Source organism: Semicossyphus pulcher, unplaced genomic scaffold (genome assembly GCF_022749685.1).
Source record: "Semicossyphus pulcher isolate SPU_LCO1_2020_fin unplaced genomic scaffold, fSemPul1.0.p SCAF_7, whole genome shotgun sequence".
NCBI lineage: Eukaryota > Metazoa > Chordata > Actinopteri > Labriformes > Labridae > Semicossyphus > Semicossyphus pulcher.
The window spans coordinates 28,891,336-28,908,545 of NW_027211748.1; the positions used below are offsets into that span (position 1 = coordinate 28,891,336).

The 17,210-nt window shown below is 39.6% G+C and overlaps 1 protein-coding gene across 2 annotated transcripts in view; it reads right to left on the reverse strand.

Moving 5' to 3' along the window:
• ranbp9 (RAN binding protein 9) overlaps positions 1-12,505 on the reverse strand; it is a 33,756-nt gene extending 21,251 nt beyond the window's left edge. For both annotated transcript variants that reach the window (XM_069684905.1, XM_069684904.1), the window contains exons 1-3: positions 11,891-12,505; positions 5,425-5,536; positions 3,014-3,066 (exon numbers count right to left, since the gene is read on the reverse strand). In XM_069684905.1, the coding sequence (XP_069541006.1) occupies positions 3,014-3,066; positions 5,425-5,536; positions 11,891-12,107 (382 nt within the window). In that variant the 5' untranslated portion in view covers positions 12,108-12,505. The remainder of the gene's footprint in view (positions 1-3,013; positions 3,067-5,424; positions 5,537-11,890) is intronic.
• Between the last annotated feature and the right edge of the window lie 4,705 nt (positions 12,506-17,210).

Consider the following 17,210-nt stretch of genomic DNA (forward strand, 5'->3'; position numbering starts at 1 on the left):
TTTTTTCCATCAGCTGCTTCTGACACTTCAGGCCTTAATGTCCAATAAGACAGACCAAAGAGCTGAAAAGGCCACAAAGGAGGAGGTTAGTGTTGTAACTAGAGCCCCCTGATATTGTTTTTTTTTTTAGATCAATTCAGATTCACTGTGATAAATTCTCTGATTACAAATAGGACTAAAGATGTTGTAAATACAGTGAATTTTTAAAGCTGGAATGTAATAAGATTTTTGTTTTTTATGTTTTCTATGTTGATTTTGCACTTATATGACTTTGCAAAGGTCCTCAGCTGGCTGCTCTCTTAAACAAATAACTATAAGTAAAAATATCTATTATTATACATTATAAACCAATTCTAGTGCGGACCAGCGTATGCTCGCCTGTGATACTCTGCCACATGTGATGCAGACAGTGCTGAGAGTATTGACAACATTGACATTATTCCAAATCTTCAGGAGAAACTGGTGCGTTTCGGTAACAACCCTGGAACAAGAAGCGGTCGCTCAGGAGGGCCGAGGAGCTGAAATAGTCCTACTTTCAAAACATGTATACAGCATCCACCTGCACCCTGCTCCATGCTTTGCTTAAAGACACTTAAGCGCAGAAGGACACAAGGAAACATTAAAGTGCGCCCTGCTGACTGGCTGCAGTACGGCTCATAAAGCCCGCCTCCTCCATGTTAACAGATGGGACATGAGTCAAACTATAAAATCAAAATACACGTCAAATACATTTTTCTAAAACATAGTTTCTGTCTTTATAGTCAGTTCTTATCGTGCTGATTTATGTCCAAGTGTTCATTTTTTTCTGACAAGTTTACTTTTAATTAGTTATTGATGCTGTAAAAGGGATGATTGACAGCACTAATGATGAATCAGGCTCCTGCAGCCGATCTGTATGAAACAATCACTACAGTCATTAAAGTATTCATACCTGTGAACGTTAGCTTCAGACCAACACAAAGAAGCTGTTCTGCTGTTAAACACGCCGGCGTGCGGGATCCTTGCTGGGGTTTTTTTCCGTAAGTTAAGTGTGTGTTTTTGTTTGGGGAAGTGGCTACTGCGGCTCCACCTGCAGATCTCTATGCAGCTCTGGCTCCAAATGACGCCACCATCGCAAGATGGCAGTGCCAATCACAGGGGCTACTTTGACATCAAGTTCGTACAATGAGAGCAGATGGAGACGCGTCGTCCATCTATATACAGTCACTGGGTTCAACTCTTGGAGTGCTCACTCGCAGTCATCTAAAATCTGCAGGGACAGCTGGATATGATCTTAGAATGACATATTTTTCACCTCATTTCTTTGTCTCTTGATTTAAAAGCCCACAGACCATTTTCATATTCCAACTCAAAACAAAGATATGCATCTGAAAAGTCCTTCAAATTGTGCAACACGATAACATCTTTGATTGTATTCAGGTGTTCACACTCTGCTACATATGAGGTCTAACCTCTTTTTGTTGTTTCTTTCTCTTTATTTTCTTATGTCTACTATCAGTGTGTTTATTATTGATGTTGTCAATATTCATAATTTTGTACACGTGTGACATATAGGGAGGGGTGGAGACTTGAAAAGTGGAGGGGCAAAAACTATAAATACGTATTTACAGGCCAATTATTTGCCATCATATATAATTAGACCTCTGTCTTTGAAAATAAAACAAAAATCACAAGAGACTACATTTCAAGACAATTAACCACAAAAGCAACTCCATGTGTTTGTAGGAAAGGGGAGAAAGAAGCAGCCTCTGCGGCAGCCCGGGCGGCCTTGGGCCTGTTTGAACATTAGAGACCAAGCGGCAGAATCCTGTGAGTTACTGCTGAGCTGCAGAGTTAATCCTGTCGCTGCCACATTCATCACTGGAAGAGAGCACTCAACTCTGGAGCAGTTTGGCATCAGTTCCTCACAATTAGTGAATTTTCATTAGCGGCCATCCATCAGCCCGGGCTCTGCAGTTTGCTGTGGGCCTCCTGTTATCTTTATACGAAGAGAGTGGAGCTCCTGGGTGGGTCCAGTTCTCAGACTGGTGAAGGGGCTCCTGTTCGGCCTGATAACCTCTGAGAAGCACCAAGCGGCTACAGCGTCTGAATGGTGTCATGTCATGGCCAAGGAAACAAACACGAGCAGCAGCAGAACTCTGTTCACACTGACAAAGTAGATGTTTTAGAACTGTGCCAATCTTAGTACAAGTCACGCTAAGCATCTTTCTAATTAAGGTTGAGGATTTTCTTTGTAATATTCTTTAAGATCATATTCATATAATGAATAAAAACTAGAAGATAATCTGTCCTGATTAAAATAACTAATGCTCCAAAAAAAAATCTTTCACTTTGATGTTTTGCTGTTTAAACAAAAAAGATAGAAACTATAATGTAGTGATCTAAACTATAAAAGCAGTGTGGATGTAGCTTTACTGGTGCCGTTATGTGGATTTTGTTACTTTAAGACAGTGCCAGGCTGGCAGCACCGCCTTTCCAGTTTTAGTGCTAATGCTAAGCAATCAGCTGCTAGCATTAGCTTCATATTTATTAGACAGACATGAGAGTGCAATCAATTTTCTCATCTTTCTCTTGGCAAGGCAGCAGATAAGCATCATTCCCTAAATGTTAAACACACATTTCTTTGTTTTTCATCCCGATCAGATAATTGCTAAAAGATATTGGCAATATGGCGCTCGTAGTTTGTTTGTTTATTGTAGGCTTGTAGTTTTTAGTTTAATATTTAATGTTTAATGCTTGTGCATCGAGAGCAAATTTAAACCGGAGTCAAATTCCTTGTATGTGAACATACCTGGCCAATAAAGCTGATTCTGAATTGACTTTTAACTCTTTGACACCAATTGGTTCAGCAGCTCCTACAACCAGAGAACCACAGGCCAGCCTCCACCACACAATAAGTTCACAGACAAAATGACACCAACACCAATACAGTAAAAAAAGATCCACATAACACGCATTAGACGCACACAAACTCTTCACACCACACCCAAAAGCACACAAAGTGTCAGCTTACCAGGGAGTCTGTTCATGTTTACACCCTGAGCTGAGAGGCCGATGCCCATGTACCTGTGGAACAGACAGGTGAGAGTTTATTTGGACACGTAAAAAAAACAGAGTGAACAGTAGGTGACGACGTAGGTAATGATCCTCTATAAGTGTCTTACAGCCTGTAAAATTGTAATAATTATTGAACATAAAAAATGCAGGAAAAAAAGACAACGTAGCTATTTGTAAACCCTCATCACTGGTGGTGATAACAGTCAGTATGTTGAAGTGTAAAGGTGCACACTAATAGCGGATCATTTAAATAATCAGAAGAGAAATACCAGAGTCGACTCGTATTTAGTCAGTCTAATGTCCGCTTTGAGTGCCTCACTGTGCACAAAGCAATGCAGGAGCAACAGCACTGCAGGCGCTAAACTTCAGATTCACAAAATGACCTTTCAGTGTTCATCGGTCACGATTTCTAATGGTTGCAGAATTATCTGCAGAGGTTTCCTTCTCTCCGAAACAAACAGACCTGGTATTTAAAACTTTAAAGTTTTAACGTTAAACGTAACGTTCAACGGCCAAAACGTTTCCTCCAGGTGAGCTGCTCCAAAATAAGCAGACCCAGTTATTAAAACCAGTAAAAATAGTGAAAAAAATTCAATTTCACTTTTAAAATTGGACTTTTTCCAATTTGCCTGAGCAGGGCTTCTGTGGCTACAAGATTAGCAGTTTCTCAGATGACTCCCAGAAGTATGATGTCTAAAAACCTTCATCTGGTTAAATGATGACGTTAAGAAAGATAATAATGTGAATCCCAGGATGGCAGCCTGCTCAAAGACATTTTATGAGAATTTCAGGCCTGACGAGAAGAACGGGACTTTAATCTCCTGTGTGCTTTCATCTATGTTGAGGAGATTTATGATCTACCACAAAATACACAACAGTTAATCAGGGCCTCCAGAAAGAGACACGTTTATGACATCTATTACACTACAATAAAGAATTGTGCTGTACAGATTTAAAATGCTTTATTAAGTCCATGTCTTAAATAACAAGCAGCTACAATAAGACTCACAAGGCTGTATATGAATCCAGATTAGAATAGTCAACTGTTTGGGCTTTCATTGTTACCAAATTAAGTTTAAACAATGTTGTGTAATCCTTCCTGTGAGCAGCTTGTTAGTTATGATTGTTGAGTTTGTAGGATTAACAAAAGTTAAAGGCAATAACCTCTACAGCAGCCCCATGAGAGTCGAGTTCATCATACACTGGAAAAATGTTACTTAAATATATTAATTCAAGTTTACATTGGGTATTATTTGTTCAGTTTCACTGGTGGAATGTTAAATACATTACACTCACAGGGCTGTAGATTTGGATCATAGGTAATTAGCATTAACTGTACAGCTGAGCTCAGTGCAAACATTAGCATGCAAACATCTGTCCATTGGCATGTAAACAGACCTGCAGTTGGCATGTCAACATGTGGACATGTCTAACAGAGTAACATGTTAACATTCTAATGATTACAATACCAGAATTAGCATGTTGACAGGTAAGCATGCCAATTGGCTTAGAAAAAAATAATTTGGCTTAGAGCTACCATGTTGATATGCTAGCACTTAGCATGCAACATTTTAAGTCAACGATCATCGTAAGCGGTCATTTCAACCATTAAACTTTTGTTTTGCAACAAACAAAATTTTACTCTGCGAGAGTTAAAGACGAGGTCAAAACCTAGTATGTGGCTGACCCAATCAGGTCAATGTGCGCTTCTGTGAGCAATGTGTTACAAGGACTGTCCTTATGAGGCCGATGACAACGTGTTTGAGAGCAGGTGCGCGCTGCGGTCGTAGGTGAGGACAGCGGACAAGTAGCGGAGGAGCAGCCCCGCCTTCTCCCCGAACAAAGTATCCAGAGCCATGTAGACAGAGTCGCGTCAGTGGAGGTCAAATATGCTGCATGATCGGCCATTGCGATGTCGCAACTCTCTCTCTCTACGGCTCTGAATGTACATTCACTCACTCACTCAGTCAGTCAGTCAGTTACTCTGTCAGTCACATGCAGACCCATGTGTAGGGTACAACCAACATGCAAGCGGTTACAGAACATTTAGGTCATGAAAGAAGTTAAGATAAACATTTAGCATGTTCGGGTGCTAACATGTAGCATGCTTACATTCATTAATTTACAAGAATGCAGACATGAACTTAACTTTTAGATGAGTGAGATTTTGACCTGCTGGTGGCACTAATGAAGTCCGTTAATCAAGTTATTGGCAACCACGCAGATTTAACCAATTAACCATTAACCAATGTAATTCTTGTCAAGATGTTTTACTTTGGATTTCAATCTTGGAGAAACAGGCAGGCGCTGTTTTAAAACAAGTGTCGGGATCTTTCTGATGTGTTCTGCTTTGCTCTGTGTCCTTACCCATCTCGGCCTTTGCTGATGATCTTCACCTCAAAGTAGTAGACACCACAGGCTGCTGGGATGGGGTGGGTGGCCCGTACAGAGGCTGCATCTTTAGGGGTTTTGCCATGACCTACAGGTGAGGGTAAAACACAGACACAAGAGATTAATGGTCATTACAAATGAAAATAATCATAAAATGATCAAAATGACGAGTATGAAGACACGCAGAAGGTGTTCTACAGCTACTTAGACTGATTCAAACCAATATTTTATCCATCCACTTTCTATTCACTTCAAATGAAAGCACATAGCAGGGCTGTAAGAAGATTTTTAGCACATCTGGATTGTCTGCTCGATCAAACAGTGTATTTATGAAGCAGAGGGCATATCTCTCCAGCATTCCTTCATAACGGTTTCTTTGGTTCTCGACTCATCTTCTTGTGTTTCTTAAGTTTTAACCAAGAAAGGGGCACATTATTTCCCTACATGAAAAGAAACTATAAACTCTAAAAACACATAATGTCAAATTTTTGGGCAAATTTGGATCAGTAAAGATGAGGGGCTTCTAGCACTTCATACTTACAGTATGAAGAGAAAACAGCCAGAAGGAGAATTAGTGCTTGTTCCAATATTTTTTCAGGTAAATCCCTAGCCTGTTACTCATATTTTGTGTACAGTGAATGCATCATTTACGGCCCATGCATGATGTTTTCCCTCTTGGTTGGATGAATTTCTAGATAAACAAAGGTTAAAATATAATGTGGGAATGAATTGCATTAAAAATAAAAATGGGCATTGCTTGGCTTAATGATCCTGAAACATATGGCGGCGTTTTACAAGACTTCTTTATATGAATGCCTTTTGTATTTGTCTGTTATTTTAAAATGATCTTAAATGTTGTGAATCCTGACCTCCGGGGTTCTGGGCTGTGCACTAGATCACCCTGTGTTTCTGTAAAGGCTAACGTTAGCTTAAGAAGCTACAGTAAATCTGCTGAAAGCTGTGCTACTTGAAAAAGCCCTGACTGAATTAAGGTCGACTTTCACTTCCAGTATTTTGAAATCTGGGCCCTACTTTTTTTTTTTTTTTTTTTTACATATGTATGAATCTATCTGACTTTTGGTACAAAACATGTTGAATTGCTACAATAGTTTCCTCTGCAGATAGCCACAACATGGGCTGTAATGGCTGCAAAGTAATCTTTCAGGGCAAGTGCTCCTGATCAAAGTGCATCAACTGAAAGTTCTTGTTTTGCCACTGACGGGCTCAGATTGTTATTCTACGTGTCTGACAACAATACAAAAGTTTTTTTCAAAACTAGGAACAACTGTTAAATCATTCTTTCAATGCCACCAGACTTCATTGTCAAAACAGTCATTTCTACCTTGAGAACAAAGGAGTTGCTGGTCTACCACTGCCTTCATCAGTAAGTTTGTATTGTTGTGTGACTTTGGTGTTCAAAGTTCAAAGGGTAAGGTTTGAAACCAACACCCCTAGGGCAGCAGGAGTTGTTTCTGTAAGTTTGGTGGCTTTAAAGAAAACAATAAAACTGAAGTTTCTGGTTAAAACAGGTTCTTACAAAAGCAACCCGTTCTGTGCCTGTATGGATGAGCTCTGTAATGATGCCATCTAGTTTTAATAACAATCTCAGCCTGTTAGTAGCAAAAACAATCTCTTTTAGTGGAAGTACTTTGATTGGGTGTATATGCCCTTAAAGATTACGTTGCAGATGTCGCAGTGTGTTTTACTTTATTCACTGTATGATAGAGTACATAAGCAGCCCAGTAGAGTAAATTTTACAAAAGGCCAATAGTTACTAACTTGCAATAATTAATAAGGTAAAAGAAACAAGCTTATTTTTGCATCTGTGATTATTTATAAGTGAACATTCAAATCACTAGGTACAGTAAGACTGTGGCTCCATTATCAATGGGCTTCATCCACCAACTGTCGGGATGGTCGGGAGAAATAAAAGTCAAATGTTTGGAACAGAAGACGTAGAGCTGGTCCCCCGAAACGGCTCGTCATCGTGATGTTAAGCAAGAATAAATAATATGCAAAGAGTACATGAAACCTGCGTCTGCGCCACAAAACAACACAACTAACTTGTTCAAGCAGCTATAAAAAACAGCACAAGGTGCAGCATGATGCATGATGTATGAAGGCCAAGAGGAAGAACAGCATTACTTCCCATCCACGTTCAGCATCAAGTCAGACATAACAACGATGCTGTACAGCGACACCCTATAAACCCAACTCCAACTATTTTAACCATATTCTGCCCTCAGAAGATGCACCACTTTCAGGTAAGGAACCTAATTTTAAGTCTTAATTTGATGGGAAATTTTTACACGCCGGAATGTATCACAAAATGGTGATAAAAATATCGATCAAAATAACCGTGATTATCATTTTTGCCATAATCGTGCAGCCCTAGGGCTGTGTGTGAGAAAACAGCGGTATAACGAAGTACTGTAGCGCTACAGAGATGCCCTGGCCTACAAATCCTGTTCAGCAGATGTAAGAAATCATGTTTGTTTGAGTAAGACCTCAACAAATATTCTGGGAATGTGATTTTCACAGTTTTCTCTAAACATGACTCACGTCTTGATTGTAATATCTGTCAAAATAATAGCAATATGAATTGTCCCCTTATTAGTTAAAAATGTCAGTTTCATCTGCAGAAAAACAAGCCATCGTTTGCCGTTTATTTATAAGTTGAAGATGGTTTTATGTGAAAAACAAAAAGCAACTGATTGTTTTCATGTTGAACCAAGATAAGTTTGTGATTATACTAAATACAAACATATCATGTTTAATCTGAACTGCTTGAGTCTGAATTTATTGCAATGAACAAGAAAATTTACAAAATAAAAAACACTTGCCTTGTCAGTCAGCAATGTGAATTTTACCTATTGGATGGAGCCCTGGGTATAAAGGTAATACTTTCACACCATTCTGATGCAATCAAATGAAGCCACTCAGATTAACTGGTGCCAGTTTAGCGGTGTGAAAAAAAGAAGCTTTTTGTGTTTATTCTGGATTTAGGAGGGACATGTTGCAAACACAGGTATTGTGTTAAACATGCAGACCAGCAGGTAGACACCGAAACTAAGAGTTATGCCTAATATGAACTCTTTAATATTTAATTTATCGCACTTAATATCATCATTCTAATATTGAACAACGTAATCGCACATCTAAGAGTTTTACTTATATCGTGCAGGCCAAATTTAACACTTGACGGCAACATTGATAAATAAATAAAATACGATCACAATGTTATTTTGATTAAATTTCTGGTGCCTACCTATCAGTGGTGTTAACACCAGGTGTCACTTCCATAAAGCAGTTTTAGTTAGTGATCAATTTTTTTAATGAATACTTGAAATCTAATGAAAAACACTTGAACACAAAACACACAAATGGTTAGGAACACACAGGAAGTACACTATTAACCAAAAAGCCTGTACGCACAACTAATCTTGCACGGCTATTATTAAATAGATCAATAATTCTGTTTAGGATTTTCTAGCTTAGTCATTAGATTTGTATAATGTAAGAAAATGCAGACAAATGCTCATCAGGTATCAAGAGAATTAAGGTAACTTCCAAAATGTCCAACCAACAATCCACGACCTGAAAGGTATCCTACTTGCAAAATAAACAAAGAGAGCAGCAAAATCTCCCGAAAAGCAGTAACAAGCGCACGTTATTGATAAATGAAATGATTTCTGAATAGATGGATGTACTTTATTCCTCGCAAACTGGAAAATTGTGGAATAAAGAACAACAATTAATTCTGTCTGCCAATTTGTCTATGACTTGACTAATTGTCTCAAGCTTATTATACTCATCATGAAGTCTGATGTTTACCTTTTACCTACAGGAACAATATATGCTATAATATTGTGATTACTATTTTTAATCTGGGATTCCCAATGCTACCGATAATCTGAAGACTAAATAATGCTTCTTCTGTCTCTCTGCCTTAGAAATATCTTTTCACTTACGTTGTGCAAATATAATACACATGTTCTGTATAGATTTGAACTATGTCACTATTTTCACCTGACAGATTAATTACATGATTGCTAATAGCCAATAATATTACACTTTTGTTGTTTTTGTAGTTCTTAAGCCTCCAATTTCTTTCTTTTTCTCTTATTTTCATCATTTATTAATCTATTAGTATTTATCTGGTCCATAAACAGAAATGCTCTTTGCAATTTAGTTGGAAAGTACAACTTCACACGTTCAAATGTGTTGTTCTGTCCATGGAACCTTTCTCAAACTAAAGTAATTCTGTTCGTTATTGAAAGACTGTGAAAAGAAAAAAAGAAAATATTTACATTAGAAGTAGCTGGAACCGCCGTATTTTTGGGTCACTTTTGCTCACAAACTGACATAAGTGATTAATCAATTATCAAAATAGGCGTTGGATAATTAACCTATCGATTCTGCTCTGGTTCTTAAGATCATATTATACTTTTAGCAGGCCTTGGTATTATCAGCGTCATTAACTGTTGTAAAAAATAACTAATAAAAGATTTTGTAATGTGTGATTTTTTTTTTTAAACTTTTTATAGGTAATATAGGTAGTATATTTACTCCATGGCTCCCCAAGATGTTTTAATCGAGGGCTAAAAATGTTCATGATAGCCGTCAGTAAAACTAGCAGCATGCTTGGTGTGTAATGCATAACAAGCATGTCGGTTTAGAATTGGCGTGGTCCAGTAAAATAAAACTGAACTGATCAATCCTGTCAGATTTTTTTAGCACTCTTCATTATGTTTTTGATTCAGAACAGCTACTAATTATCTTACATTAGCTTAGCTGATGAGTGGCGCTGACTGGACCAGCACAAGCCATAGAAAGCGTGTAATTACGTAATAGGTCAAATGTCAGGTGTAGAAGTTCAACTTTATGGTGTGGGACGAGGTCAAAATATTTTGTTTCCTTTACTTTAAACATTGTGCACTTGATCTTATGTTATGACAGTGTAGGGCTGGGCAATATGACAATATATATCGTTAAAACAATATGAAAATGTCTATCATATGTGTTTTTCTGTATTGTCTTTATCGTGATGTCACAAAATTCTTGCACATGGGAGTGAACCTGGAGCGAACCATAGAGGGAGGTGCTGTTTATAAACATGGGTATTAATGTGCTGTAAAGGACTCGGCCCAAGTGAAAACGGAAACTCAGTACTTTTGATTTGTCATGTATTTAATTCACACAGGATTATCCAAAAATAGGCTTTACCATATGGTTTCATAAAGACTAATTATTTGTTAAATTACAAAGAAACATGATATATATCGTGATATGCATCGTTATCGGGATACTAAAAAGCCTATATCACGATGTAGAATTTTGTCCATATCGCCCAGCCCTATGACATTGTCAGTCCAGGCCAGATAAATGGGTCTTTTAGGCCATGACTAGCTGATGGCTAACAAAAGAGGTTAACCGATTTATGCAAATACGATGACTCTATTAGGACGTTTGACACAGCAAAACCTAGCTAATCATAGATGACCTTATATTTTCAGCTTAGCCCTGCTGTGGAGCATTTAATAAATGTGACAGGGAGTGTAAAAGGCTATATTAAAAGTTTGCAGCAGTATTTGAATACTAAACACTACCTACACAACATCTGCATACCTGCTGTAAGAGATTCAGGTGAGTTTGTGGAAGAGACGGAACATTCTAGCTGCAACAAAGAAGAGTGTGTGTAGAGGGCCGGTCCGACCGAGAATAGTAGAACACACCCAGGAAGCACAGTAACACCTTTTCCCCCAGCCTTTTCTTGTAGGCCTGCACATAAACCCCTTTTGATATATTTCTAAGCCAAAAGTCAACCACAATGTCAGACAAAACCCTTGATATTAACCCTTCAGCAGCAATGGCCTACCAATGCCAATACAGTCATCAATATCTACTTCACTAGATACCTTTCATCTCCTTAGAGTAGCTGTGTATTTCCTGTCATTTAATTACCCAATAATGCTACATTGGCCGACCAAGAGGACTGTCTAGCCCATGTCCATTTTGGCTAACGTTAAACGCAATGATTATATGACTCACATCGAACCCTAACAGCCTTAGATGCACTTTGTTTATGGCTGATTCTTAATTAACGTGTAATCTGCAATAATTCAAACAAAAGCGTGATGGATCCACAGTGAAGGCTTCATGTTGACAGTTCATACAGCTGACAAACTGGTTAACTGTTTAGCTGGGAAGCTAACGAGCTAGTAGGTCAATTTTGGCTGCGGATACACCTCGCCAGCTGGTCGGGTTGCAAGATGTCCTCTGCCTTGTTGTTGATGAAGCTACTAGCCTAGCCTACTTTGTTTTTAGCCACAACGGCAGCTGGCTTTGATCCGCTAACCGTCAGGCTAAGCTAACGTTAGCAAACTCGGCGTTAGCATTGGTCAATAAAGTGCTAAACTCGCGTGTGTAGCTTGTGTCATACCTTTATAGTGAACACGCAGATTGTTCTGAGAGAGTCCAATGTAGCTAAACTTGTCCTTCGGGCTCCAGGAGTGGGGAAGCGGAGTCTCGTTTTCATTAACGGCTGGATAGAGCCGTCGGAGCCGCTGGTTGAGCTCCTTTTCCTGCTCGTTCAGAGCCGAGTCTCCGTGGACAACAACCGACATCAGAAACCCACAGCCGGACGACTGTCCAGACATGGCTACCACACGAGTTTTAGTAAATTGGCTTGTCAACAACAAGCCAGAGCCGCTTGTGTCAGTCAGTGTCAAGTTTTAAAGGGAGGTTTAGCAAAGCTAGCTAGCAGGCTAAGCTAACTGGCTTCGCTGGTCGTAGAGAGGCAGCCAGAGCTGGTTAGCCAAGAAGCTAACCTGGCTAACGCGTTTAGCTTAAGCGATCGCTGAAATGGCTCAGGTTGACATTAGCTGACACAAAGCCACAAATGGAGACACTAAAAGAAGACTGTCTGCCGTAAATGATCAGGCTAAAGTATTTATAAGGCAGAGGAGGAAGTCGTTGTTGGGAGCAAAGTAAGAACTAACGTTAGGCTAGACGGATCGACAAAGTATAATGAGCTCAGCTAGCCTCGATCTTTTGTTTGTTGTCGGAGCGTGATCCGCAAATCTGATTGGCTGAGAGCAGCTCCACTCACTTCCTATGGGAATGTGAAATAAATATACAGAATGGACAGTGAGTGTACAGCAGAGAGACAGCGTTGTGTTAAAAGAGAACAAGAATCTCTAAGAAAGGATACGTGTTTCTGCTTAATATATAACTATATGACCATGACCGAAGATTATTCCTGGCCATTCATTTATTTCCCCCCCCTGGTCAGAAAACACAGAATCAGAAATACTTTATTAATCCCCGGTGTGATTAAAAAGTATCTTTTTTTTAAGTGGTTTAACTGTAATTTTTAGTCTTAATCAAATGTTAGCCCAGTGTTCAGATAGAGCATGGGGACGTGTAGTCTCTGTTATTATTATTATAGCCTACTCTTTTCTTTAATGTTGATGGAAATAAATTGTATTTTTGGTTTGTATATTTTGCTTGTTTGCTTGATGTTACTTGTATTTCTATTTCTATTGTCATAATTATTATTATTATATTGTTCTTTACAATTTGCCTTGGATTTTTTAATTAGCCTATATAATTGTTTTGTGTGGACCACGAGATGAGTATAGTTCCTATCTTGGCAATGGCCAATGGGGATTCAAATATATATGAATCAACTCATAAGTAGGTTTACAACGTGGTTAGTGAGTCACCTTTAATATTCTGTATTCATCATCTATTCCTAAGTACTATTATGATTACGATAACAGTGTCATTTGTATGTAGTATGCTACCTTTAACACTTTATTTGCTCAAAACTTTAGTCAGGTTAAATATTTTCATACTTCAGTAATACTGTGTTCTGTAGTAATTGGCATTTTAGTTTTGTTCTTACCTACAGATTTTTGTGAAATGACCTTATGGCTTTTGCAATAATCTAACTCAGGCGTTAAGACTTGATCATCAATAGAGTTTTCTTCAGAAATGTGTAAAAGTGAAAATGCCTGAACGGCCTGTAATGGCTGCAACGTACGTCCTGAGGGCGAATGTGCCTGACCAATGTACGTCCACTAAAAGAGCTTGTTGTTGCCACTGAAAGGATGAGATTGTTATTGTGACAGTCTGACAACATGATGGTGAGGATTCCTGCAGAGAAAGACCTTTTTGTTAAGGTCGAGCCTTTTTTTATACCAGAAACGGGCATCTTTGACAAAAAACTGTATCTTTACCTCACAGAACACAGAAGTTTCTGGTCTACCGCTGGCTGGACCGGTTATTTTGTTTGTATTGTTGTGGAACTTTGTTGATTGTTGGGGTTAGCCCAAATGTCTGTACGATGAGACAGGAATTGAGGATAGCAAGGTAACTTCAAGGTTATCTCTTGGGTTCTACATTGACAGTCGTTCACTTCTGACCAGGTTACATCGCCTTGTTATAGAGCAGGTTATGTGCAACATAAGAGATCAACAGATAAAAAAGCACTCTTGCTGAAAAATCGAACCCTTAATTTGGTGAGTGGATCTAAATACGGAGGTGGTTCCGAGCGTTCAGAGGCCAGTGGAACATTTTGGCTTTCCCAGATGATTTTGCAATGAGAGATATCCGTTGTTCTTTCTACAAAAGAGACTGAGTGATTTTATTTTTTGCCCCAACTCAGTTTGACAGTGCTGCAGCTGAGAGAATAAATCTCAAACTGCCATTCACACTGAAAGAATACAATTTTGATTTAATAAAATTCAGAAATGTGATAATAATTTGATCTACGTGTGAAATAATGATGGAGCAGTTAACCTATAGGCCTTAACCTTCAAGTTCACATTCACTGTGATTTATTTGCCAGCTGTCTTTCCTGCATTTGGCAGCTGCAGCTGTGTTGCTCTCAGCCTGAAATATGTGTTTAAGTTTCTTTGTGTTTTTCTCATAATGTACAATTTAAGTTTGTACATTCTGCTGCTCTGCTGCCAGGAGACTTGCTCATGTTTATGATTGGTGATATGCTGCAAACTCGGCTTTAGGGGAACTTGCTCATGGCTGGGGCGGGGCACACACAAGATAATCAAGCTGGTTTTGGGCCCAATTCCCGCCTTCAGACAAAAGTAAGCGATGTCCTGATGTTCTGATGGTTCTAAAGATGATCTTTCCAGATGTTCCTGTGGTGTGAGGGATTTTGCTTCGCTGATCTGCTTGGAAAAACGTTGTGACCGCACCAATTTCAAATTTTAAACATGTTCAATATTTACGATCTGATACCCTGTTGTGTGGGGGGAACCCCAAGGACAGCCGAGCACGTTCTCTGTGGATTGTCATGTGGAACCAGACGATAGCCAATTGTGAAGCAAGCTGACTGAAGAAGGAAGCACAACAACCACAGCCATGGCGACAAAAGCAAACGTGCAGCATAAAGTAACATGTACAGCCCATGTTCACTCCGTCTCCACCACTTCATCCACTGTTTGTTCTTTTTTCTTCGTTATTTTCAGTAAAAAGTCCAAAAACTATCATCACCAGTTCTTCCTGCCGGTCGTCCGCCATGTTTGTTTACTCTGAAGTCTCGTTTGAGCGCCAGAGATTTAGTGAGATTTCCAGCTGTGAGAGTTGGACTCTGGTTGTTGCTGAATGAATCTGTTAGTGTGTGGTCATAAGGTTGCTCTCCACACACTAGAGGAACAAAACTTTTCTATCCTTCATTATCTGTCATCATGTTTGGGCTCGCTCACATTTTCAAATCTGTAAAGATTTTAAAACTCTTTAAGTGTGGGCCAGGCTTCAAGAAGGAAATCCTAGACTGTCTTACCGATTTGATAACTGCCGTCGCTTTTGCTAGGGACAGTGAAGTCTGGGTAAGATATCCTGGGTATGTCTTAAAAGTGAAGGCCACCAACCTGAAAACTTTACAGAAAAGATCCCTACAGAGATAGATCTCTTTGTTAAGGGTAAGATTCTTTTCTGAAACCCCAAACAGCCGTTACATCGCTGCCTTCAAAGCCGTCAGAATCACAAGTTTGGAAGAGTTGCTGGTCTACGCTGTGTTGTTGTGTTGTGACTTTGGTATCTGAACGTTTTAGCACTGATCCAACACGGCACAATAACAAAAACACACAAACCTTTTGAGGCAGCAGTGGAGCTGCAACTCCCCGTGTTCTGCAAGGTAAAGTGACGGTGTTTGTCACTAACTCTATCATTCTTGATTTCCAGTGAATGAACCCGCACCGTCCTGCTTCTCATCGGGTTTGTTGTGTCCGAGTTGTTGTTTCAGAGTTATGAGGTAGACTAAAGGCTGAAAGCAGTTTACTTTTTCAGTGTGGCTTGTACAGTCTGTGAAAGTCCCTCACACCAACATGTGGGAATGTTCATTGCATCACTCAAAAGGAATCTGAAATGATGTTACGCTCCCTGTAGGGAAGCACTTGCTCACATTCAGATTGGAGAGTACCCTGGAAAACAGAAACGGTCAAAGGGCCGGACTGTTTATCATCAGCAAGACGAGAGCTTTGGAGGCAGAACGGGGACAAACTGTTGTGGGACCAGAAAGTCAACACTTACATAGCAGAAATTGTTTTATTTTCTCTCCTGCCCCCTTAATCACCTCATGACCCCTTAGATTTATCTGATGACCCTTTGAAGGGGCTCCATCCTAATCTTTATTAACATAAACATAAAAGTGCAATATCTGTAAGCACTTGTAGTTAGAGTCGTATTGACTAATCACGTATCAGCAGGCTTTGGCCATATACCGAAAAAACAGTCCGTCAAGAAAGCAAAGGGGGCTGAATGCAATCTGCCGTAATGCCATCCCAGCTCCCGTCAGTGATCCCATTGGTCGTCATCTGATGACGATTTCGCTCTCCATACAAGTGCAGTTAACAATTCTCAAGTTTCAGATATCCCCTTCCCACCTTAATAAGCATGTTGACGCAGGTTTGTCAGACCGGGGAAGACCTGCTTATAGATGCTGATTGCCTCTGTTCCCATTGCCAGTGAAGTATACTCCTGTCGGTCTCTTTTCTGCTGCGTCACCGTCTGACGTCACAATTGTATTGTATCTATTACTCATTCAGTCTGTGTATCAAACTCAGCACCAACAAATTTGGAACGATATTCGAGCGCTGCTCGGACGGAGACGGGCGGAATTTGTAGCTGAGATGACGAGGAGTCGCAGACAGCAAAGTTACAGACAGCGCATAGCATCACGCCGGAAAGGGGGATTTAGTGTGACGACATGGGTTTTGTGTTCCCATCAATGCCGATCGGAGCCGAGGCGATAATTACCCGGGTCTGAAAGCAGATTATAACCTTTCCCACTAAGCAAAAAAGCCAGGTGTTAGTGGGTTTTCTGACAAGTGGAAAAGCGGCTTAAGAGTTAGTGTTGTAATGTTCACGAACGATCCGATTCCTTTGAATGATTCTTTGGTGCAAAAAATGGGAACCGAGTCGTAGGTGAGAGCCATTCTTTTTATAGTTGTGCTCAAATTTCACTGCCTGCTCTCGATCCACTCTCCTTTATGCCGAATTACCACAGGCAGCTTTTTTCAACGGCAGCTCAACTATATGAGGTCACGTGCAGCGGAATCATGTCACCACAACATATTGCCGACGCTGAGCGACATTATAACCCTCTGCCAAGTTTGTTGTTTTTTTGTTGACATCTCTGTAGTCATACAGAGATGTATCATAAATTATTGGCAAACCAATTATGTTGATTAATTGTTCCTACATTATTCTGCTGTTTCCTTTTAAATTTAAAAATC